Raw genomic sequence first — 27,172 nt, forward strand, 5'->3', positions numbered from 1 at the left:
AGAGAAGCGCCTAGTCCGGGGGAACACCGAACAGAAGAAGGCCGACAGAAAGCCTTCCCCTGGAGCTGACACCCTGAATTTGGACTTTTAGCCTACTTTAACTGTGAGGAAATAAACTTCTCTTCGTTAAAACCATCCACTTGTGGTATTTCTGTTATAGCAGCACTAGATGACTAAGACACACAGGTTCTGGCTCTCGCAGGTTTTACTGTATATATAGATAGATATAGATATTCTAATTTGTAGGATGCTTTTGGGAGAAGATTCTCTGGTACCCATAGACTGTGGAAAAAGACATGCTTATCACATCCTTTCTTGCCTCACCCTCTTCCATCATTCATTTTTCAATTCCACAAGTATATATTAAATGCTTACTATGTGCTGGGCACTTGGTAGATGATAGGGATACAATCTGTGCACAGCTAGACACAGTTCTTTCTTTATGATGCCTGCAAACATTAAATAATCACACAGATAAATGTAAAATTATAATTATCATAAGGACTACAAAGGTGAAGTATTAATAAATAGTAACAAAAAAGGTGAGCCCTAGTCGCACAGTGGTTAAGAGCTCAGGCTGTTAACCAAAACATCAGTAGTTCGAATCCACCAGCCACTCCTTGGAAACTCTATGGGGCGGTTCTCCTCTTTCCCTCAGGATCGTTAATGTACAATATGAAGAATTGATTGGCTCAGTAAGGAACCCTTTTCTTTGGTCTCAGCCATTCTAACTATTGAAGACTGGGCAGTGGGAAATTTGGTTAACATACTTCTATAATAGTATTGCACTAGGTTCCAGATTCTACCTCCGCTAAGATGATTCATGCTGAACTAAGCTATGTTGTTAGGTGCCATTGAGTCGTTTCCAATTCATAGTGACCCTGTGTACAACAGAACGAAACACCGCCCAGTCCTGCAGCATCCTCACAATCGTTATGCTTGAGCCCATTGTTGCAGCCACTGTGTCCATCTGTCTCATTGAGGGTCTTCCTCTTTTTCACTGACCCTGTGCTTTACCAAGCATGATGTCCTTCTCCAGGGACTGATCCCTCCTGATAACATGTCCAAAGTAGGTGAGACGTAGTCTGGCCATTCTTGCTTCTAAGGAGCATTCTGGCTGTACTTCTTCCAAGACAGATTTGTTCATTCTTCTGGCAGTCCGTGGTATATTCAGTATTCTTCACCAGCAACACAATTCACAGACGCCAGTCTTCCTTATTCATTGTCCAGCTTTTGCATGCACATGACGTGATTGAAAACACCATGACTTGCGTCAGGTGCACCTTACTCTTCAAGGTGACATCTTTGCTTTTCAACACTTTAAAAAGGTCTTTTGCAGCAGATTTGCCCAATGCAGCACATCGTTTGATCTCTTAACTGCTACTTCCATGGGTGTTACTTGTGGATCCAAGTAAAATGAAATCCTTGGCAACTTCAATCTTTTCTCCGTTTATCATGATGTTGCTTATTTGTCCAATTGTGAGGATTTTTGTTTTCTTTATGTTGAGGTGTAATCCATCCTGAAGGCTGTGGTCTTTGATCTTCATCAGTAAGTGCTTCAAGTCCTCTTCATTTCCAGCAAGCAAGATTGTGTCATCTGCATAATACAGTTTGTTAATGCATCTTCCTCCAATCCTGATGCCACGTTCTTCTTCATAGAGTCCAGTTTATCGGATTATTTGCTCAGCATACAGATTGAATAGGTGTGGTGAAAGGATACAACCCTGATGCACACCTTTCCTGACTTTAAACCACGCAGTATCCCCTTGTTGTGTTCGAATGACAGGCTCTTCATCTGTGTACAGATTCCTCATGAGCACAATTAAGTGTTCTGGAATTCCCATTCTTTGCAATGTTATCCATAGTTTGTTATGATCCACATGGTTGAATGCCTTTGCATAGTCAAGAAAACACAGGTAAACATCTTTCTGGTATTCTCTGCTTTCAGCCAGGATGCATCTGACATCAGCAATGATATCGCTCATTCCACGTCCTCTTCTGAATCTGGCCTGAATTTCTGGCAGTTCCCTGTTGATATACTGCTGAAGCTACTTTTGAATGATCTTCAGCAAAATTTTACTTGGACATGATATTAATAATGTTGTTCGATAATTTCCTCATTCGGTTGAATCACCTTTCTTGGGAATAGGCATAAATATGGATCTCTTCCAGCCAGTTGGCCAGGTCGCTGTCTTCCAGATTTCTTCGCATAGATGAGTGAGCACTTCCAGAGCTGCATGTGTTTGTTGAAACATCTCAGTTGATATTCTGTCAATTCCTGGAGCCTTGCTTTATGCCAATGCCTTCAGTGCAGCTTGGACTTCTTCAGTATCATCGGTTCCTGATCATATGCTACCTCCTGAAATGGTTGAACATCAACCAATTCTTTTTGGTATAATGACTCCATGTATTACTTCCATTGTCTTTTGATGTTTCCTGCATCATTTCACATTTTCCCCATAGAGTCCTTCACTATTGCACATCATTATAATACTTTACTTTTTCTTCTCCAGCTGCCCTTTGAAATCTTCTGTTCATTTCTTTTACTTCATCATTTCTTTCTTTTGCTTTAGCTACTCGACATTTCAAGAGCAAGTTTCAGAGTCTCTTCTGCCATCCATTTTGGTCTTCTCTGTCTTTTTAATGACCTCTTGCTTTCTTCATGTATGATGTCCTTGATGTCATTCCACAACTTGTCTGGTCTTCAGTCATTAGTGTTCAGCATATCAAATCTATTCTTGAGAAGTTCTGTAAATTCAGGTGGGATATACTCAAGGTGGTACTTTGGCTTTCATGGACTTGTTCTAATTTTCTTCAGTTTTACCTTGAACTTGCATATGAGTAATTAGTGGTCTATTCTGCAGTCTGCCCCTGGCCTTGTTCTGACTGATGATATTGAGCTTTTCCATCGTTTCTCTCCACAGATGTAGTCACTTTGATTCCTGCGTGTACCATCTGGTGAGGTCCACATGTATAGTTGCTGTTTATGTTTCTGAAAAAAGGTATAGTCACCATTTATGTTGGTGGAAAAAGATATTTGCAATGAAGAAGTCGTTGGTCTTGCAGAATTCTATCATGCGATCTCTGACATTGTTTCTATCACCAAGGCCATTTTTCCAACTACCAATCCTTCTTCTTTGTTTCCAACTTCTGCATTCCAATCACCAGTAATTATCAGTGCATCCTGCTTACATGTTCAATCAATTTCAGAGTGCAGAAGTTGATAAAAATTGTATTAACTGATCTTTCTTGTAGGCATATGGATAATTGTCCTATCACTGACAGTGTTGTACTTCAGGATAGATCTTGAAATGTTCTTTCTGACGATGAATGCAACGCCTTTCCTCTTCATGTTGTCATTCCCGGCATAGTAGACCATATGATTGTCTGACTCAAAATGGCCAATACCAGTCCATTTCAGCTCCATAATGCCTACGATATTGATGTTTATGCGTTCCATTTCATTTTTGATGATTTCCAGCTTTTCTAGATTCATACTTTGTACATTCCATGTTCCAATTATTAATGGATGTTTGCAGCTGTTTCCTCTCATTTTGAGACGCACCACATCAGCCAACGAAGGTCCCAAAAGCTTGACTCCATCCACATCATTAAGGCCGACTCTACTTTGAGGAGGCAGCTCTTCCTGGCGTCTTTTGAATGCTTTCCAATCTGGGGGGCTCATCTTCTGGCACTGTTTCATACAGTGTTCCGCTGCTATTCATAAGGTTTTCACTGGCTAATTCTTTTCAGAAGTAAACCACCAGGTCCATCTTCCTAGTGTGTCTTAGTCTGGAAGCTCGCCTGAAACCTGTCCACTATGGGTGACCCTGCTAACATTTGAATACCGGTGGCATAGCTTCCAGCATCACAGCAACACGCAAGCTCCCACAGTACGACAAACTGACAGATACGTGGGGGAACTAAGCTATATGTATTTTGATTCTTTCATTCAATTAATAATGTTAAGGAAACTATGAAAATTAAGCAGGTTGTTGAATCTAGAAAGAGTTCCTTACTTTAAAAAACAATTTGCTTCTTTTTTCTCCTTCTTACACATTCCCATCGCAAGAAATAACCTCATAATGTTTATAAGATCCTTCTGGAATGTGTTTTTCCAAGTAATTAGATTGATATATTCCACAATTTACATTTACATTTTATAACTTTTATATAGTAAAAAAAAAAATCTGAATGTTTTATGTGTAGTGACTAGAAGTTATTTTTTAGGAATCAGTGATTGGTAGAAATCCTTAGGCTTTAATGAATACCAAAGTTCCTTAAGAATCAAAACGGAAAAGAAATGTTTATGTTTATTCAGTTTACAAACATGCATTGAGTGCCTCCCTAGCTATGTGCTAGGTGCTGATGATACAGAGATAAATATTTACCCAGTTAGCAACAATACCAGGAAGCTTTTCTTAAACTACATAATGAAAAACATTGCTAAATTATTGTGTTCTTTCCTTCTTCCTTTTCTGTAAAGCTTTGCTTGATATAATCGTAGGACACTGTGGAATCCTCTTTTATAACCATTTCATTTTTGCAACAAATATTTTTTGAGTTACTATTTTGGGTCAAGGAGGCTGCTATGTGCTATACAGTGCAAGCAAGATAGCTAGAATCTCTACTTTCACAGAACATAGAGTCAAGTCTGGGGCCAGTAAAGAAGATTCTATAGGAAAATTATTAAGATAAATTAATATTTAAAATGATTTCTGTTTTTTCACATTTAGGCATCCTCCTCATTACAAAGGTTTTTCTTGGTCAGAGTGTTCAGGCTCGGGAAGCAGACTCCATCAGTCGAGCCAACTATCCAATGGTTAATTCAGTGTTCATTCCTCGGAAATATTTACTAAGTATGTATACCATAAAGAGAAATATGCTTTCATCTTTCTGAATACAGAATGTTTGTATTTAATTCAGATGCTTATATTTAACCTGTGCTAACAAAGTTTTAGATGCTTCTATAAAAATTTATTCCTAGCTACTAATGAGCTTCTATTTCTCTGTTCCCTACTTTAATGACATATTTATATATATATACATATATATATGTGTACAGATGTTTTATTTTGCAAAATTTTATTTTAGTTTATATTGTATTAATTATGTATATGTATATGTGTGTGTGTATATATATATATGTATAATTATTAGTCCTCAAAGAATGGAAAAAAGCACCCAACTTTTAGCAAAAATGTTTTGACGTATTTGTCAAAAATATATGGCCACACATTGAATAGAAAAGTGAAAAAGTATGAAAAGGAAAAGAACATGAATAAAATTAAATGCTACTAATCTATGTAGTAAAGGATGACTAGTAAATATTTGCAGTTAAGAAGTATCTTGGTGGGAGAGAGAGAAAAGAAAATAGAACGTCAATAATAACGGGAGCTTAGTGAGTTTGTTGTTTATTAATCTAAGTAAAAGTAAAGAAATGTATTATGTTTCATTTTGAAGAGGTTTTTTGTGGTTAGTTTTGCTTGTTTTGTTTTTATTTGTACTCTAGATTCTGTCACGGGACAAAGAAACTGCGATTGCAGCTTTCGGCAGTGCAAGTGGTTTGTCTTTGATCATGACCTTGTTTTGCCAGAATACATCGTTGAATTTGAGTATATTACAATGGTATGAGTTGTTATGTATTTTTTAAAACTGGAATTCTTTAAATGGAAACAGAACAGCAATTTGAAGTCTAATAATGTTATGTCAAGCTTAATATATATGGATATATATATATAAAGGAGCCCTGGTGGTACAGTGGTTAAAGTGCTAGATTGCTAACCAAAAGGTCAGTGGTTCAAACCCACCGGCCGCTCTGAGGGAGAAGGCTGTGGCAATCTGCTTCCTTAAAGATTATAGCCTTGGGACAATTCTACTATGTCCTATAGGGTCACTATGAGTTGGAATCAACGGCAATTTTTTTTTTTTTAAACGAGTATACACACACACATATATATAATGATATTCTGTGAAGGACTTAAGTTTCAAACCAAGTCATTATGACACCTAAATATTTTATTACACAACTATATTGCACAAGTAGAATATGGCTATAGTCTCACAAGAAAAGATTCAAGAATCTTCAAAATTCATTGAAGACTATATAGAAGAAAACATGAAAATCTGCCTTCACTTCAGTCCTACCACCACTCTCTTTTATCCTGGCATCCACTGTTAACAGCTTTGTGGGTTTGCTTACGTTACTTTTTCTGTTTTTTGATATATACAGTGAAACTTATGAGAGCCGGAACTCGGTGGGACTGCCTTGTTTTTCCAGGTCTCGAAAGTTTTCCACTTTTGACAGGGTGCAGTCTTACCACTTTTCTATCGCTCGTTTGAGTGGAAAATATATGAGTTTTCCTTCTCTCACAGGTTTCCACCTTACACAGGTTCCAGCTTTCGCAGGTTTTACTATATAGCACGCATATTATTTTACATATTGGAATCAAGATCTGAGTATTCTGTGATGCTTTTTTGGCCTTAATAATATGTTTTGGACACATTTCCACTTTAGTACATGTAGGTGTAACTTGATTCTTTTGGTGGCTGCATACTCTTCAGTAATACTATGATTTATTTCACTGTTTCCCTGTTGATGAAACATATAGGTTGTTTCCAGGTTTTTACTGTTAAATTATTGCAGTGAATATTGTACAGATGCATCTTTATACAAATACGGAATTTTCTCTGCAGAAGAAAATTGTAGAATAATTGGCGAGTCAAAGGATATGTGCATTTTAAATTTTATTAGATTTTACCAAGTTTCCCTTCATAAATGCTTGAGCATTTTACAAATTTCCTACAGTGTATGGCAGTACTTGTTTCTTTGCATCTTGCCAACGCTAGATATTATCAATCTTTTTTGTTTTCTTTTTGCTACTCTGATGGGCAAAAAAAGGATGATGTTTTCTTTAATATGCTTGTGTATTATTTATAGTTCTCTGAATCATCTATGATTTATGGTGATTCTGTGAATCATATCCTTTGATCATTTTTCCATGGACTCTGTATTTTTCATATTGATTGGGAAAACCCTGACATACATTCTGGATATTAATCCTTTATCTGGTAGATATATTGCAAGTATTTTCTGCTACTTGTCTTTTAATTTTATTATTTATAACAAAAAAATTGTCATTTTAATTTGTAATTTACAGGCTAATTTTTAAGAGGTCAAGCCTCTCAATCTTTTCCTGCATGGATTCCTAATTTTATGTTTTGTTTCCAAAGGCTTATATAAATATTCTCCTTCATTTTTTTCAATACTTATATAGCTTGTTTTAAAACCTATAACTTGAAAAACGATTACGTAGTAAACTATATATAACAAAAAGTTTACTGTTTTAATAATTTTTAAGTATGCAATTCAGTGATATTAATTACATTCATCATGTTATGCTACCATCACGATTATCCATTTCCAAAAACTTTTCATTACTCCAAACATAAACTCTGTATCCACTAAGCAATAACTCCCCATCCATCTCTACCCCCAGCCCCCAGAAACCATCAGTATACTTTCTGTCTCTATACATTTGCCTATTCTAGATACTTCGTATAAGTGGGATCATACACTTTTATGTCTGCTTTATTTCACTCAGCATAATGTTTTCAAGGGTCATCCACATCATAGCATGAATCAGTACTTCATTCCTTTTTATGGCTGAATTATATTCCACTGTGTGTATGTACCACATTTTGCTTATCCATTCATCTGTTGATGGATACTCGGGTTATTTCCACCTTTTGGATGTTGTGAATGAACATTGAACATTGGTGTACACAAATCTGAGTCCCTACTTTCAAGTCTCATGACCTTGGAGTGGAATTGCTGGGTCATATGGTAATTCTGTGTTTAGCTTTTTGAGGAACTACCAAACTGTTTTCCATAGTGGTTGCGCTATTTTTACATTCCCACCAGCAATGCATGAAGATTCCAATTTCTCCACATCCTCACCAACACTTGTTATTTTCCATTGTTTTGATAATAGTCATCCTAATAGAGATAAAATAGTATCTTATTGTGGTTTTGATTTGCAACCTAATGGCATTGCACTATCTTTTCATGTGCTTATAGGCCATTTGTATATCTTCTTAGGAGAAATGTCTATTCAATTCCTTTGCCCATTTGTAAATTGGATTGTTGGTCTTTTGTTGTTGAGTTGTATTATTTCTGTATATATTCTAGGTATTAAACCCTTATCAGATGTATGGTTCCCAAATATTTTCTCCCATTCTGTAGGTTATCTCTTCACTTCGCTGATAAGGTCCTTTTGATGCACAAAAGTTTTTAATTTTAATGAAATCCATTTTATCTATTTTACCTTTTGTTGCTTGTGCTTTTAGTATCATATCTAAGAACCCATTGTTGCACAAAGCATTACTGCTATGTTTTTTTAAAGACTTTTATGGTTTTATTTCTTCCATTTAGGTCTTTGATTCATTTTGAGTTAATTTTTATATATGGTGTGAGGTATGGGTCCAACTTAATTCCTTCACATGTGGAGATCCAATTGCACCAGCACCATTTATTGAAGAGACTATCCTTTCCCCATTGATGGAAGATCAAACAATTTTTTTTTTTCTTAAAAATGGATAGCTAGTTATCTAAGCATCACCTTTTTGCTCTATTGTGAAATACTATCTTTATCATTAAAATTATTTTCATATATAATGGGTCTGTTTTTAGATCTTTCTGTTCTATTCCATTGATCTCCTTGTCTAATCTTGGGCCTATACCACATTGTTTTGGTTATTATAACCTTTTTGGTGTGTTTTGAAATGTAATAAGACAAATTCTCTTCCTCTGCCCCCATTCATCTTTTTCAAAACTATCTTGGCTATTCTGGTATATATTTTTGCAAATAAATTTTAGAATCAGCTTATCAAGTTCTATTTTTAGAAATACTATTAGGATTTGACTGAGATTGTATTGAATTTAAAACTTAATTTGGAGGGAACTGACATATTTGCAGTAGTGGGTCTTTCATCCAAACATGATAAGTTAACTCCATTTACTTGGATCCTCTCTTAGACTTTTCTTTATGTAGGTCTTAAATATTTAAGTGTGTTCTGAGCATTTATATTTTATATTGCTATCATGAACGGTATTATATTAGTTTAGTATGCTTTCCATAAAAGACACAGAAACCCTGACAAACAGTAAACAGAGGTTCATTTTAATCACATAACAAGAAGGATAGAGGGGCAATCCCTGGCTTTCGTGACTGTTTAATGTCATCAAAGAGCTTAGCTCCATCATCTTTCTGCTTGCTGTGTCATTCAGTTCTTTTCATTTTTAGAAGTTTTCTTCTCTTAGCTTCTTGATTATTTCTTCTCTTCCATTCTCTGTTAAGCCCTCTGGTACCATTATTAATTAAATGTTGGACATTCTGAATTGATCCTCCACCTCTTTTAAGTTTTTCTTTCATATTTTACATCTCCATTTTTTAATTCTGTGTTCCAGGGGATTTCCTCATATGCTAATTTCAGAATGCTAATTTGATCTGCTGCCATATCCATTAATTTCTCAGATCATTGATTGAATATTTTTACTTCTATAAGTGTTTTTATTTTAACTTTGAACTGTTTACCCTGTTCTTTTCCATAGCAGCCTATTCTTTTATTGTAGGTATTTTATTCTCCCAGATTTTTTAAAATTCTCTTGTGAACCGTTTTGATTTCTTCTAGAACCAGTTATTCTATTTGTTCATATAGTTCTTGCTCATTCATTCATGATTCTTACTGTAATTATTTAACTGCCTCATAATTTCCTAGAGCATCATTCTACTCTTTTACATGTTCACACTGGAATGTTGAGTTTCTATGCATCTGTGCCTCAAAGTAGTTATCTTCTGCGTGTGTTTTGACCAGAGGTTACATTTCTGCACATAGTTCTTCATCAATTTAGTCACTTCTACTTTATGTCTCACAATTTCTAGTCCTTTGTTGATACCCCTCTACTGTTACATGACGTATTTTAAAAAATATATTTTTCAAGGAATTTTCAGTGGGAGGTAATGAACACACCCATGCTTAGTCTACAGTCTGAAGATATTCTAATAGATTTTCCAATATGATTCTGATCATCATAGATATTACCATGTACCTGAAAGAAGATAATTCGTCTTATCTGCATAGCCTGTTTCTTTTTCAAAATGATAAACACAGCAACTGAATTTTCAACATTTTTCATAAATTTTTTAGGTCAAGGCTCACTCTTTATTTTCCTCATTCAACGATATTATTCTAGAAGAAAGGAAAAAAAATTCTGAAGGATCAGTATTATCACATGATTTGAAACTTGATGACGAAGTTATGAAAATGGAGCCCAGGATCAAGCCTAGACCAAAACTTATTAGTTTGGATGATAAAACAATACTTTCCATTGCTAGAACTAGCGTTTACAGTCATATTGTGGTGAGTATTATGAAGAATAAAATTTTAGGACTGGGGCTTTGAGCATGGAATCAGAATCTATCGTGTGAAGTCTAAAGATACTAAACCACCTATGTGATGACTCCAGGTATCATACTATCAAAACTAAAAGTGCCCAGCCCTGTCCTTCCATGAGACTAGAGCAGTGCTGTCCAGTAGTAATATAATGGGAACTACATATGTAGTTTTAAATTTGATAGTGGCTATATTAAAAAAGAAATAGGTGAAATTAATTTTAATAATATATTTTATTTAACCCAATATATCCAAAATATTAAACATGCAATCAATGTGAAGATTCATTAATGAGATGCAGGTAGTCCCTGACTTACAATGGGGTTCTGTTCCAATGACTGTGTTGTAAGTTGGTTCTGACATAAGTCGAATACCTCATTTTTTTTTAGTTTTCATTATTATTGCCTTTTCTTATTTGTATCTTTATAAATCTGATCTTTATTTGTCTTTGGAGATAGGAAACATTACATGTAAACTTACAGATATTTGCTGCAACATTGTAGGTAGTATATATTACTAATGATAAGATGTCCAAAAAAATGGACAGTCGTAAATGTGGTTCGCCCTAACTCGAATACATCGTAAATTGGGGATTACCTGTATTTTCACACTGAATCTTTGAAATCTGGAGTGTATTTTACACTTACAGCACATCTCCATTCAGGCTAGCCACATTTCACCTGCTCCATAACCACATGTGGCTATTGGCTGCTATGCAAGACAGTGCAGGGCTAGAGGGAGCCTTCTAGCTTACAAGGGATTTTATTCCTTAATAACAAATGAGCTGTCTTTAAATGATTAAGATGAAGAGAGACAAGTTTCAAATCAGTTTCTAGGATTAATTGACATAGAATATGAGAGCATTATCTTTACAAAATTAACTGACAGAATTTGAGTTACTTATTAAAGCTACTTACTTTATGCTGAAGTGATTCTATTGAGATATTAAACTTTTCTCCTTATCTAACTCTCAGATGTGTCCATTTCAGATCTGCTGCTATTATTGTATATAGACTACCATCATCCCTGACCTAGACCACTGCCATCATAGCCTTGTAACTGGGCTCCCTGCACTTTACCATCATAACTGCACAACTCCAGGAGGCACCATTTACTTTATTTTCTGTTAATGTACCATTAGGATGTTATTCATTATATAACTGAATACAAGTGGGGGTACCTTCTAGAATTATAAATAGAGGCCCTGTCCTACTTCCAATTTACGCTCCAAATTGAAGCTAATCTTTTCAAATGCAAATCTGATCACGTTACCTCTGTCACCCCTTACAACTCCTACCTAAAATCCTCAAATGATTTTCCATTGCTTTTAAAGTAAAACCAAAGTCTTTAATATATCCTACAATGTTTTGCATGGCCTCATCCCTAGCCTACCTGGCCTACCTTTCCAGCCTTTTTTCATATTACTCTGCCTCTAGCTCTCTGGATTTAGCCTCCTTTCTGTTTCTTAAATGCACTGTGCTTTCTGCTGCCAACACAGGGCCTCTGCACTTGCTTGTCCTTCTGCATGGAATTTTCTCCCCTGACTCTCTTCTCCTAGTTAACTCCTACACATCTTTTAGGTCTATATGTAAGCATTAAAGCCTTCCCTGACCTCTGAGTTTAGGCCAGATTTCTTTGTCATATGTGTTTTGCTATGTGTTCTTACTAGACTAAATTCCATAGGGGCAGAGGCTATGACTGTTCTTAGTCATGCCTGTCACTAGCACCAAGGCAATTACATAATGTTGTGCCTTGCACAAGAGGGCCACAATTAAGGAGCACCTTTCACATCATAGAGTAGTATGTTTGCTGCAAAGTCTTCTGACAGCTATTGATAAAATTTCTTGTTCTAACAAAGTCAGCATTGTGTGACAGTTTTCTAAAAGCTGGAAGGAAAGTGTCTTGAGGAAAGGTTAACTTTTTCTACTTTACTCGTAAGCACCCCATGGACTAGCATCACCTGTACCAGTACCCTAACACATTACCTGGCACACATTGACACTCATTAGAAATTTGTTGAAAAGAAATGAATGTGTTTTTTGCAAACAGCCAGTGGTTCTTGCAGAGAAAGTGAGTTTGCTTGAAACTGCAGAAGTAAACAAATTGATACGCCTTGAGAAGACAAGTTATCCTTACATGACACCTGTCGAATAGATACTACCCTCCTTCTAAGTGTGTGCTGAAAGCTGAGATCCAGATAAAAATTCAGATTTTTGTTATCTTGAAAGTCAGTTACCTAGTTCCATTGTTGCATTTCTAGATCTAGATTATTTAAAATGACAAATTTTTTCAAGTGATTATGTGAAACAAAGGGAATGTAAAAATATTTTTAAAAATACAGAGGTCAATAGTTTTAAGTCTGCTTCTGAAAATATTCAGAAAGCTTCATCTTTAAGAAGTTATTGGATTGCTTTGGTGAAACTACATCATCACAGTCCACCAAATCTTCAAGTACAGGAGATAAACAGGAGATTAAGTCTTTATCTTAGCCAGTTATTAGAGAGGAAGGAAAACTTCTTAACATGGTAACAATAACCCCATCTTTGTCATGAATGTGCAGTGTAGTGATTGCAGGAGCTGAGAAATTTTTTTTCTGCACTATAATGTCAAGATTTAATATTTGAGTAATAGATTTTAATAACAAAATTTCAGTAATGAGAAGTTTAAAAAGATGAATGTTCTGATTAAATTAAGCTTTCTCACAATGTATTCCTGTAGGGTTAAAAGTATTGAGTAAAAGTAAAAAGCTAGCACCTAAAGGTAGGTCCCTTGATCATCCATCTTTAGTTTGTAAGGTATAAAACACAAACACTGCTTATGACCCCTAGGTGACTTCTCATTAATATCATCAACACCTATAACATATGAATGGAGTTCGTTTTTTTTAATTTGCCTATGTTGTTTAAAAGCTGGCAAATTTTGTAGGGCTTCTAGTAAGATGACCAGATATTACAAGAATGTTTAGAGATCACAGCCTTTGCACTCCCTCCTTTGTGTTATTACTATCAGAGAAATTCAGCGTACATACCTCTTATACTGTTATCAGTTTTCCTCAGTAAATTGAGTTTTATGAGGACATTATATAGAAATAAAAATCCCAGAGTATATAGCATATAATTTTATATTCTCTTATAGCACAGTTAAATACTTAAAATTTGAGTTCTCAGTTATAAACCTGGATTTGCATTGATTTATTCACTTAGCATTTACTGAGAATTTAGTATGTTTCAGACAATGAGGTAAGCATTGAGGGTTTAAAATGAGTGAATTATTTTCCCTGCCTCAGGGACATCAGTTTAGTGGAGGAGACAGATAAGTAAACACATGTAGGAAGCTTGGAGTTGCTGGGAGAGCTTCAAAGAAAAAAGGTGAGTTTTGAGCTGAGTTTTAAAAGATATGAGGAAGTTTACTTCTTCCAGGTAGAGGAAATACTCTATGTATAGGCACAAGGTTTTGAAGGATCCTGGTGTCCTGGGAATACTGAGAGATTCAGTGACTAGAACAGGGTGCATGATGTTGAAAGGTAGAGGTGTAGGTTGGAATACAAGGAAGATAGATGAAGCTGAAGCTGGAAGAGTAGGAGGTTGTAGCCACATTAGGACAGATTTTGGAAGCCAGTCAAAAGCTTGGATTCTTTTCCTTAAGGCACAGCCTCCTTTTTTAAAGACCCTACCTTTGGTGGCTTGTGGATGGATTTAACTAAAGTCAGACTGGATGGTAGGGAGATCCAGTTTAAAAAAAAAGAAAGAAAGATTATAGTGGTCCAGAGGAGAAGTAAAATTCTGAACTAAGGCACTGATAGTGGTGATGAAACAGATTGGCTGGTTTGAGAAACATCTCTAGAATAAAATGTATATTAAAATGAGGGAATGGAGGTGATCAACAATAACTGTTAAATAGATGGTGAAGCTCTCAATCAAGATTGAAAATCCAGGCTGCCAAGCAGATAAATAAATAGGAAAGATGATGAATTCAGTTTTGGACATATTAAGTATAAGGTATCTGTAGAATCTATCATGGATGGTACTCATATATGACCTGTAGAATAAACTAGTCTGCATAAATGTGGCCATTCTTAACAATTTTATCTACGTTTTATGATTATTAGGAATTTAGTTGTTTCTCCTTGCCAGAAATGGCTATGTCCACAGGATAGGGTATAAAATGATGGTGGTGAATAAAGATGGTTGGGAGGTAGACACCTTATTTTACCATAATAATCCCACGTGTTGTGAAGGCTGTGGTCAATTGTATTAATAAATTTTCTGATGTCTTTGTTTTTTTGTAGGTTATACATAAATAGAGTCTTCACTTGATATCATTCAGAATGCTGTAGTTTAAAAGCAGAAAAAATGTGCATATCAGGGTCTCAAATATAAAAATTTAATAACATTCATTTTTTATATAGCCTAGGATACAATCTGGACCAAATTTTGGTATAGAAGTTGTCTTAGGCACTCTCCCACTTCCTTCTTTGGCATTCTGTCCTCCTCTTTCAGTACCCACCATAATATCATATGACTTTCAGTCTTTCTTCCGTGGTCCAGTGCCCTCCTATGGTTTCCTACAATCAGGGTGTATCTTTGCCACCGTCTCTCCTGTGAATGCCTAGCCCATACTCTAACTCTTTGTGGCATACATTGTTCACTGGTTAGCCTGAGAAATAGATCTGCCCTAAAAAATATTTTGAAAAGAATTTCATGCCAGTTGTTCATAAACTTAGGCCAAGTGGAAAGTCAAATTAACCAAGAATACAATCCAATGATACTGTTATAACTGTTTACACATTTTAACATCATGCATTAGCTTTTTTTTTTTCTTATTGGCTCTCTCAGTACTCTAAAATATTTAAAATACTTCCTTATTTTTTATTATATTGGCTCAAGTAATTGTTCCAAACATGTTAGATATCCACACTTAAGTATAGTAGAATGTATTCACTCTTATTTTTTTTGTTTGTTTTCATTATATTTTACTTCAGAGTTTGAATCTACATGGAAACAGCTTGAGTAAATTGAGAGACCTCTCCAAGTTAACAGGACTTCGGAAACTTAATATCAGCTTTAATGAATTTACTTGTTTAGATGATGTACACCACTTGGTAAGAAGTATCCTTTTACAATTACTTATTTAAGTAAAATAAAAGTATTAGTTTAATGTACAAATTTATTTGTATAATTATAACCTTATATATACTGTATTCAAGCCCAAATCAGGAACAAAGCAAACATCCACTTTATTATGTTACTTTCTTTAAAATAGATTTAGATTCCGTTTGCACACCAAATATATAGCTGTGGTCATATCTTATTTCTAGCTACTTTAAAATAAATATACTAAAATTACTAAATAAGTATACTAAAATTAACTGCAGTATGTTTTTAAAATGTCCTTTTAAAAGTGTCTTTTCCATTTTCTTCTTCTGCCCTTGTTTTCCCACTCTTCTTTTTCTCCATCTTATGAGTCCTTATTTCTTCTTATTCATTTCCTAGTGTACCATTTCATGTCTAATGTTGTCAGTTCTTCCCATCTGTTCATTAACCAGATTGTTATTTCTCTTTCTCCCTCCCTTATCCTTTCTACCTGAACGTGACACACGTACATCTTGTTTGACTTGTATTTGCCTCCTCGTACATCATAGGAAAAATAAAGTAATGCACATGTACACATAGGCATCAATCTTTTCTGACTCTTGTTTTCCTTGTTATGCATCATATAACAAAATAATTACATATGTGGTTCCAGAACACCAACCTAGCATCCCCTGTTTCCATGAGTCCCAGGTCATTCACATTCCTTTTCAGAATATATCATCATTCTCAGCTCTTGTTAATTCTCTGCTCTACCTCCTTGCAGCCATACCAAAGCCCTTGCATTTGCTTCCTCTACCATTGTGGAGGGAGCTGTTACTTTGCTTACTAACCATAGATTATTGGATTAAACCTTCTCTGTTTATTTTGGCAGGCCTAAGCATTTTTTTTTTTTCATAGTTCCTTCACCCAAATTTGCATCCCTAGCACAATAGTTTGGTTTTGCATCTTAAAAACTTTACCGTATCTTTTAAGTCTCTTTTAATTTATAGATTCCCTTTCTATCCCCTTCCACTCGCCATTGTTTATCTGTAGAAACTCTTGGGCCTTCTGTCCCAAGGAGCTTCCCACAGTCCGGACCTAGTGATTTGTATGCTTATAATACAACCCTCCCTCTATCCTCCATATTTCCTGCAAATAGGCAACTAAATCCAGAGATTGGATCAGACTCAGACTTAAACCGTCTGGTAAGACTAAAATCTAAGGAAGACATCCATGTAAAGTAAATTAAAATGTATTCAGCTGCATAGCTGTGATTCACCCACCTGAACTGTCAGGAAAAGAGAATATCTGAGAGAAATGAATAGGAACAGATCTTTTCCTCTGAAAATAGTTCCACCATACTCAGAGTTGATCAGGGAAAGACAAACATGTATGGCTATTTGCAACCTTAATCTATTCTACATCCTTATTTTTTTTACTGAAGCAACACTTTTCATTGGCTTATCTTTTTGAATGCAAAAGTTGTTGTTAAAATGTGCCTGGTATATAGAGACAGCTAACCTATATTTAGAGAATGAGTCAGTATCCCAAAGGAAATTTAAAAGACGCACTGTGGGTTTTAATCTTAGTAAGTTGAACTCAGAGAAATTTGAACTTAAAGAAGAAGAAATACTAAAATAGAAAACTCTGCTGCAAAACTGAAAATAGTGTTCCATGAGTATTTTCTGAGTTCATGGAGTCTGTTTCATATCCTAGGGAATACAAAAGTGAAGATCACACCCCTGTTTTCAAAGGAACAAGGCAGTTATCTTTTTATGATACATGGTTCCCAAATGCTTATCTTCAGGCAAGTGCCAGGTTGTGAAACAAGTTTTCATCAGCCTATGAAAGAAATGGGATGTAATAAATTTTTATAAAGCTAAATTTATTTCCTTTAAAACACTGTCCTGTATAAGATTATGACCTTCAAACTTATTTACTGCCAAATATCCTTTTCTTAAAAAAATTACAATGATAGTAAATGGTAGTTTTTGTTTTGTTTTACTATGCTTATTTCTGAGAATGAAAAGTCAGTGGCCCTGTTTCGGTTTCCAGAATCTTTTTTTAAGTTTTAATAATCTGTACATCCAACTCTTGAAACCTGAATCACAATAATAAGTGCTATTCCAACAGTATAAACTATGAGTTACAAAGGAGTGACTAATTCTTTGCTAACCTTAAGAGTTGTTTGAATTAAGCCGTGAGAAACCAAATCTGTTTTTAATCTATAGTGATATTTTTATTTTTAAAAATATATTGCAAAATATCTTCTTAAAGTTCTCTTTATTTCTTCCTTGCTCTGTATCTGAGTTAGTATATACCTTAACAGCAAATTTTATTTGCAACAAATATAAGCAAAAAATTAAAGTCTCAATGACTTATTACCAACAAGTAAGTCTATGATCTCAGATAGATGACTGAAGTCAAGAAAGACAATAAACAAAAAGTGAACTTTTTAAAAATGGCTTATACAAACAAATGGAAAGATGTTCAACTTTACTGGTAATAAACAATGTAAATTAAAATAAGGCAGGTAGATGGGTGGGTGTTTGAGGAAATGGACATTCTCATATTCTACTGTTGGAAAAATAAATTGGTACAAACTTCCTTGAAGTCTATTTGGCAGTATTTATCAAAAGTCTTAACAATACAGAGAGCCTTAGACCAGTAATCCCATTTCCAAGAACCTAATCTGAAAACAGTCATCAGAGTGTGGATGTGTAGTGCAGTGTTATCAACAATTAGAAACAACGTAAAGGTCCATAGTAAAATGTTTAAAACAAATATAATAGTCCACATAATAGAATATTGTATATTATATAATACATATAATGTAATATATATATTATATATTTTGAAGAATACTTATTGATGTGTGAAAATGTTATAAGGATACAAAATTCTATACAATATAATCTGTTTTATATTAAAAATATGTGTATATAATTAAAAAAATGTTTTTAGTTCTTTCTGAGTGACAGGATTATATATGCTTTCTATTTTTTCTTTTTATTTGCTATATTTTCCAAATTTCCAACAAAGAACATGTGTTACTTTTATGAGTTAAAAAATTATTACAAATCATGCACTTTAAAAGAGAAAATTACAGAATTGGTAAGCTTACTTTCTACCTTTGAAGATGAACTTTTTTCACCAGGCTGTGGGTTTAAAGGTATAAACCTTTAAATATTCAGAAATTAAGATATTAAGAAACATATTCTTTGTTTGTTGGGGACTAATTATCTTGCTCATTTTTCTATGCCTTCTATGAAATCAAACATTGCCACTCTGTGTTACAAGGGTGAGGTGAGAATTGAGAGAAGAATGACTAAAATGGAATAGCTGTAGCTTTTTAGAAAAACATGTATGTTGATATCGTTATTGTAGTATAACTACTGTTTAGCTTTTCTGTGAGGATTGCCAAGAAGCATATAAAGCACCAAGAGAAGCTAGAGAAAAGAACTACGTAAATACCAATCACAAGTCTTTCAGCATGACTTCTATTTGTGTGTGTTGCAGTATAACCTTGAATATTTGGACGCAAGTCATAACCATGTGATAACCCTTGAGGGATTTAGAGGTCTGATGAAACTGAAGCACTTAGACTTGAGCTGGAATCAATTGAAAAAATCTGGCGATGAAATAAATATGTTATGCAAGCAAACCACAAGCCTCCTCACTCTTGATATTCACCATAATCCATGGCAAAAGGTAGGCACCAGCCAAGTTTATAAAAAAGCAAACAATCATTTTTCTTTCAAAACAATTTTCTCACTCTATTATTCAGAAAACAAACTATCTTTGTTTTCCTAGAATTCCTTTAAGTCTTTCATAAGTTGAATTCAGTGTAGTGATCAAATTAATCAAATATTACTATAATAAAAAGCTATAATTTCATTTCATGTTTTGTAAACTTTCTCTAATAGTTTGAAAACATTATGGCTTTAAGGGTGTTCGATGTTATTGCCATTTGTAAACCTGCAGAGAGTTTACATAGCTCGGTGTGCTAGAACACTGCTATAATCAGCATAAGAAACAATAATAATATAATGAGAGAAGCATACTATTAAGAGGGAAACATAATTTGATTTATAATATATTCTAATCTAGAATTGAGAAGCATGTTTCACAATTGTATTTTGCACTATTTGCTCTCCGCTTTAAGTCCAAAAGTCACCTCCCCACATAGACCTGAATTATAAAAGTCTTAGAATTCTGTTATGAAAGGAAATTTGATTGATCATTATTTTTTCTCATCACAAAATATGTAGGCTAATGTTAAGTAATTTCAGTATTCAATTAATATAATTAAGGGTATTTCCAAGTATTTAAAGTGAGCCCCAAGTTTATAGTCTCCAGAATCTTCCTTTCCCTCCTTTTAAAATATGTATATAAGACCATGTTCAACATTTTAAAAAGGGACTAAAGCATGATTGGTTCTATTAAACTGACTATACTGTATGTTTATGTTGTATTTCTTCTTTTTTTGCTCAGTAAAATTGAAGAATATTTTTTCTTTTGCCAAAGCAGATTCCCTGGATGATCACAGTGTAGCTATTTTCCTGTTGCCAAATTGGTTGTCAAGGGCTAAAGATCACCATTGAATCACACATGGAGCTTGCTAGCTTACTGCTGATCCAGATAAACAGTATAGTCACTGCAGTTATTCTTTTAACATTTTTCACCAAAGGCACACTTTTCAACAACTCGTGAGATTCCCTCCTTCATAAGAGTACAATCATCCAACTTCAATTATAACAAATTAATTCTTAAATATAATTTAATTTCAACTGTTATTTTAAATATTAAGTTAAGCCTTTATTTTTAGGTATTTATAATAAATAAGATACATAATTTTGAATTATATGCAAAAGGAATGAAGAAGTACTCCTTTTACATGCTATAACATATGTAATATTTTATAAAAATTAATTTCTTGCTGTTTTTCCCAAGCCAGCCACATTGAGGCTGAGTGTTATTGGCAGATTAAAGACTCTTACTCATTTAGATGGAATCCTCATTTCTGAAGAAGAGACAACTGCAGCTATGAAATTTATTACTGGAACAAAGATTACTCAGGTTGGATATTACTGGTGAAAATTTCTTGTGCTATTTATAGCATACAAATAATATTTTCCATACTCTTTTCTGTTATTAAGATTTTATATTATCTTAGTGTATTAATAAAAAGAATCAATTAATATATAACCATCATACCACTTGAATTTTTTTCTCTGTTCAAATGTACCCTATATAAATACCAACTGATTGTATGGATTCTCTAGATACATACCTGCACACTACTTCCAAAATACCTCTAGGGTAATGAGAGCATTATCTAGTAAAGCTGAATATATATACACCCTACAACTTAACAATTTTCTTTATGGACATATACTCTAAATTGCACATATTCCCCAGGTAACAGTGTTCATAACAGCAAAATACTGAAATCAAACTCATTGTCCATTGACAGGAGAGTTGATAATGAAAAGCTATATAGCAGTAAAATATACTCAATTTACATAAAGTTCAAACGTGTGAGACTAAATGATATATTGTCTATGGGCTCAAACATAGATATTAAAACTATAAAGAAAATGGTAGACACAAAATTTGAGATAGAGCTAGCTTCTGAGAGGAAGGAGATGAAAGGGATTAGTCTGGGGCCCATAGGGAGCTTCTAGGGGATTAGTAATATTCTAGATCAGCTTGGTTTCATGGGTATGTGGGTGTTTGTACTATGCTAGTCCTTTCACAGTTACATAAATATTTGTATGGTCCGGTATTCACTAAAACAATAAAAAGTGAAATATTAAAATAAAAAATGTATTTGGATATAATACTTTATATATGAGTGAACCTCTATATCTTGTTTCCTTTACTCATTGTATATATATACATATTTTTTTTTAGCTATCTCTTTTACGGCATTCTAGTACTAAAGAGGAAAGACCACGAGTTCTTAGTACATGGCCTTCTGCCAAAATTCTGACACAGATTGCAAAGTTGGGACCATATTCACATCTGAATGGAAACTGGCACTTGAAGGTAAAGGCTAATTCTATTAAACCTAATGTGAAAGCTTACTTTGAGTTGATTTTTAGTCAGTTTTGATCTATGTATCACAAAGAGGGCACAAATAGAGGCAGAAAAGTAGAAGAGCCAAATTAAAATAGAGAGGTCAAGTAGGGAGTAGTTATGACACAGGAACTAGGCCTGGAAGGTGGTCAGCATATAATTGGAGATTTAGGGTAAGGTACACCACAAAACTGAAGGATAGAGTCTGATAATAGGTCAGAAAAGGCAGGCAAACTTAAAGGCTCATAGCCAGAGAGTAAGCCTGGGTGTCAAGGGAAAATGGATCAGGAATCCTGGCAAGCAGATAGGGAAACTGGTCAGAAGTCAGCCAAGGATAAGGCAAAGGTTACAGAACACCAGCAGATTCTTGCCACATAAGGAGCCCTTCTACCTCTTGCCAAAGATAGAAACTGGGTTAAGAAAAGATGACCCTTGAAAATGGAAGCTATTAGTGGCATTATTTTTATTACAGAATATAGACAGAAGTTGAGCTGTGATGCAGACCTAATGATAGCTTTGGCAGACCCCCACAGGGAGTTCTAGAAGCAGAATGGCCCTTTAAATTTGTTCCAAGTAGGGCTGAGATGGCCAAGCCCTTATATCCCTCCATTATTGGATGTGGGCCACCCTGGAAAGGAGTGTGACCTTGGGTGAGGCAGCTCTTTGCAGCTGAGGCAATCCCTAAAGGGCTAACAGCTGAAGGCTGTCACTGACAGCACTCCCAGGAGCTGGGACAAGTCCTTCACTGAGGGGCATCTGACTGGCACATCACAGTGTCCATAACACCATATAAGTACCTCTTTGGAATTATAATCTTGTCAAATTTTACTTTTTTGTAAACTAAGAGCTGTACGATATCCGTAATTCCTGAAGGAATTCCTTGGATGCTTCCTTATCACATTTAAATTGTTTCATTAGCCTTTTTATCTTATGACATTGATTGTATTTACTGGTGAGATTCAGAAATAACGTATACTGCAAATTATTCTATAGATAACTGCCCTAAATTTGGATGGGCAACATCTCTTTGAAATTACAAATTTAGAGAAACTGGAAAATTTAAAATGGGCATCATTCAGCAACAACAATCTCACTAAAATAGAAGGCTTGGAATCGTGTATTAACTTGGAAGAGCTCACATTAGATGGAAACTGCATCTCAAAGATAGAAGGTAAGGGATTTAGGAACTTTGAAGTCTTAGAATATGAATGCCTAAGTAACAAGAGCAAAACAATAATAAAACTGAAGATAGAATTTCTAAAGACAAAGATCTCTAGGAAAGTTTCAAGAAGTTTGGGACAGAGTATTCTAAACACCTATTTGTGAGATCAGTGACTAATTGCTATGTATAATGAGCCCAGCTATCTGACTTTCACCCTCCTCCGCCTCCCCTCTCTCCTCTGTGCCAATGTTTACCATCTATTGCCAAACTTAGCACATGCAAACTAGGTAATCATTAATGTCTGTAAAGTTGAATAAGTGAATGAATAAAGTGTGCTTTTTAAAAAGATATAGCATCCCAGTTCACTTTTCAAAATACAGAAGCAAGGTTACATTTGAAAGTTAAAGACTAACAAAAATGAAAATTACATTCACTGAAAATTGAAAATCAAATGTACTCTACAGTATTTTCTATGGATCCACAAACAAGTATAATTAAGCAGGTTTACTTAAGTCTCAATAATAATGAGACCAGTATAATGTATTTTATTTGCCTATTTCAAGTTCAATATTAAAACATATCTTTCTGGGCTAGAGAGAGTAACAGACTTTTACTCCCTACTCCCTTTTAAGCTTCCTAGATTCTTCACTGCAGTTGGGTCTATGCTCACCTGCAGCTAAAAAAACATGAGTTTAGAGTGCATGTTCTGGAATATGCTAAGATAAATATTTTCTGACCCCCTGCCAGCTTTATTTTATTCTTACCCCTGTTTAAATCACTGAACCTGAAAAGATACTGAAAGCAACCTTCCATGGCTTACTAACAATTATGTCTTATTCTCCCTCTCCTCAAAGGGATAACTAACTTCTAGGAATTAAAAAAATAATATGCCCACAAGTATACATCACTTGATTGAAAATAGGAATATGTATATACATATTTGGGTACACATACACGAACATATATACTTATTTGGGTATAGAATATTTCTGAGTGTGCATTTTGATAACGTAATTGCCCTTGGGGAATGTCTTAGTCTTCTAGTGCTGCTATAACAGAAATACCACAAGTGCATGGTTTTAACGAAGAGAAGTTTATTTCCTCACAGTTAAAGTAGGCTAAAAGTCCAAATTCAGGGCGTCAGCTCCAGGGGAAGGCTTTTTCTCTCTGTCGGCAGCCTTGTCTTCGGTGTTCCCCCGGACTAGGCGCTTCTCTGTGCAGGGTCCCTGATCCAAAGGACGCGCTCTGCTCCCAGCACCGCTTTCTCGATGGTATGAGGTCCCCCTGTCTCACTGCTCACTTCTGTCTTTTATATCTCAAGAGATTGCCTCAGGACACAATCCAGTCTTGTAAATTGAGTCCTGCCTCACCAACACAACTGCCGCCCATCCTCCCTCATTAACATCATAGAGGCATGATTTACCACACATGGGAAAATCACACACTACCAGGAATCATGGCCCAGCCAAACTGATACACACATTTTTGGGGAGACATAATTCAATCCATGACAGGGAAGGAATGTAAGAATTGGAAATCATAGCCAGGAAAGAGATTGTTCACTTTTGAATTGTTAGATTATTTTTTATAAAATAGAAAATCTGATTTCAAAAAATTATATACACAAAAGCAAGTATTAAAAATTTTAACACATGTAGAAACTTTCAAAATGGTGTAACTTTGGCTATGTATATTTTCCCCCCAAAAAAGCTCCTCAAGGTCGAGAAGGGAGAGTGTTGACATGTCGTGGGGTTGTTAACCAACGTCATAAAACGATATGTGTACTGACTGTTTAATGAGAAACTATTTGTTCTGTAAACCTTCATCTAAAGTACGATTAAAAAAATTTAAAAAATTAAATTTTAACAACATGTATAACATTTGTTAAATTTTATTTTAATGGCTGTTGACAATATGTTTCTAAAACTTGCTTGATCATAAGAATCACTTGGAGTACTTACTGAATATACAGATTCCCAGACCTCTCTTCTGTAGGTTTCGATTGAGAAAACCTAGGCTAGCTTAGGTATCTTTGTCTAGAATCGTCCCTACCTAGTCTTTCATTCTATTCCCATGAAATAGGGTATTCTTTCGCTCGGTATTTACAGTTGAGAACCCTATTTCCTTCTCATTCCCCTCTAAAAACCTGTTGAAGGAAGCTCCAACTTTTATTTTTTTATACTGCTTTTCAGAGAGGATAGGATAGAAGCTACCTCACTGAACTTGAACAGAAATTTTTCTTATTTTTCTCCAGATGTGAATAGGTTTAATATCCGTTTAAGGATTTTCGCTTTGATGGTTTTATTCTAACTTTGCCTAGATCAATTTACTTTCAGCATTGCATAGGCTCATGGTAGGGGCTTGTGTGAAAAGGAAGTGGAATCAGATTTGTTGAGGACCAATTATTTGCCAAAACCTATAGCTAATGTTTTTCAAACTTCATTATATTTAATTCCATAACCCCTTAGAAGTATATTTTAGTATCTCCATTTTAGTGATGAGGAACTGAGGCTGGGTCTATGCTCACCTGCAGCTAAAAAAAAAAAAAAAAAAAAGTTTAGAGGCCATGTTCTGAAATATACTAAGTTAAATATACATCTTGATTTTTTCAACTGCATCATCCTACCTACAGTTATAAAATGCCTATAGTACATGCTGTACGTAAGGGGTTAGGGTGTAGTAAGAGGTGCCATTTTCTAAACTTCTGCTTTAGCATACTTCTAGGCATACAAATGTAGAAGAATCAAGTTACATCATTCTTTTTAATACATATGATGCCATACTGAGGAATATTTTCCAGAGTAGTATATTCTAGTTCCTTACTCTTAATGTTTTAAAAATGAGAGCTGTTGATTATCTTGAGCTTTGTGTAAAGCTTTGTGTAGTTGTGGTGGTGAAAATCTTAATTTATTTTATCATTTGAAGGTGAATTGAAAGCAAAATTCCATGTTTTCTTATTACCTAGGGAAGAATGAATCTACTTAGAAATCCAGATAAATGGAATTTAAGGTGTCAAATGAGACTTTATACACAAAATAATATACTTTTGAAAAAGAAGGAAAAACAACGATGGTTAATACCATACAGTCCTTAAACCCTTAAAAAAAAAAGTAACAGTAGAATGACAAGCGGGTTATTTTTTAAATTAACCTTTTAGTGCTATCTGAACCGTTTCTTGAATTTGCTTATTTTCCTAGGCATTTCAAAGCTGACTAAATTAACTCGCCTCAGCATGAATAATAATCTTCTCACTGGTTTGGAAAAGCATACTTTTGATAACATGCTTCATCTTCACTCCCTTTCTCTTGAGAACAACAGAATCACTTCATTGAGTGGTTTGCAGAAAGCTTTTACTCTGATTGAATTATACGTAAGCAATAACTATATCGCTCTCAATCAAGAGATCTACAATTTAAAGGTGACTATCTGGGGTAGTCATTTTGGGGAAGTTTTTTTTTAATATTTATTGTTTCTTTATACTATGGAAGTAATACATGTTCACTGCACATAATTTAGAAAATATAAAGAAAATAAAAATCAACAATAGCAAGGTCTATTAAAACGTATTTGCATTTAACTTACATATACATATAGACATATGTAGGTATAACCATATATTCCCTAGTTGGTAACCTTCTAGGGTAACTTTTTTTAATACTCAAATAAGATAACCCAACCTCTGTCCCTCCTAACTAGTACCTTCCTCACCATTTCTAAGGACTCCGCAGCCTGGCTGGGGAGTAGATTCTTTAACATTCCCCTGTTCTCATTGCGATTCTTGATTATCTCTTACTATTCTTAAGGGCAGCTTCAATTCCTTCTTACGGGTCAGCTTTACCCAGTTTTGCTCTCTAATTCCCCAAAGTACCTCTAATTCAAGGCTACTGTGTAACAGGTGTTACAGAAGGTTTGAACAAAATGGAGTGTTAGTACCATAGAATAGGAATTCACTTCAAATGTAATATCTGACTTCATTATTTCTAAAGTTTTAGGGCCATTTCTTACTACTGTGAGTCTCACTCTGGCTTCTTTCCTATTGCTGATACCATATTGCTAGGATATACTCTCCAACCAAAAACGTTTGTCCATTTATTGTCTTTCTTTAATTTCAGCCTCCTCTCCATCCTGTTGTTGTTTGTTGTCATGGAATCGATTTCGATGCATGGCAACCCCACATGTGCAGAATAGAACTGCTCCATAGGGTTTCAAGGCTGTAATCTTTCAGAAGCAGATTACCAGGCCTGTCTTCTGTGGCACCTCTGAGTCCTCAAAGTGTCGTCTTTGCTTTCAACACTTTAGAGAGATCTGTTGGAGCAGATTTGCTCAATGTAACCCGTCGTTTGAGTTCCTGACCCGTGAGCCCTGGTGGCACAGTGGTTAAGAGCTTGGCTGCTAATGCAAA

At 34.8% G+C, this 27,172-nt stretch overlaps 1 protein-coding gene across 1 annotated transcript in view; it reads left to right on the forward strand.

Annotated features, from left to right (window-relative positions):
- LRRC9 (leucine rich repeat containing 9) overlaps positions 1-27,172 on the forward strand; it is a 146,591-nt gene that overhangs the window by 57,466 nt on the left and 61,953 nt on the right. Inside the window, exons 14-22 of the mRNA XM_004371101.2 lie at positions 4,737-4,859; positions 5,513-5,628; positions 10,210-10,422; positions 15,437-15,556; positions 19,047-19,238; positions 20,481-20,606; positions 21,444-21,578; positions 22,602-22,779; positions 25,968-26,188. Of these exons, the coding sequence (XP_004371158.1) occupies positions 4,737-4,859; positions 5,513-5,628; positions 10,210-10,422; positions 15,437-15,556; positions 19,047-19,238; positions 20,481-20,606; positions 21,444-21,578; positions 22,602-22,779; positions 25,968-26,188 (1,424 nt within the window). The remainder of the gene's footprint in view (positions 1-4,736; positions 4,860-5,512; positions 5,629-10,209; positions 10,423-15,436; positions 15,557-19,046; positions 19,239-20,480; positions 20,607-21,443; positions 21,579-22,601; positions 22,780-25,967; positions 26,189-27,172) is intronic.

The sequence above is a fragment of the Trichechus manatus genome, unplaced genomic scaffold (assembly GCF_000243295.1).
Source record: "Trichechus manatus latirostris isolate Lorelei unplaced genomic scaffold, TriManLat1.0 scaffold00010, whole genome shotgun sequence".
Taxonomy (NCBI): domain Eukaryota; kingdom Metazoa; phylum Chordata; class Mammalia; order Sirenia; family Trichechidae; genus Trichechus; species Trichechus manatus.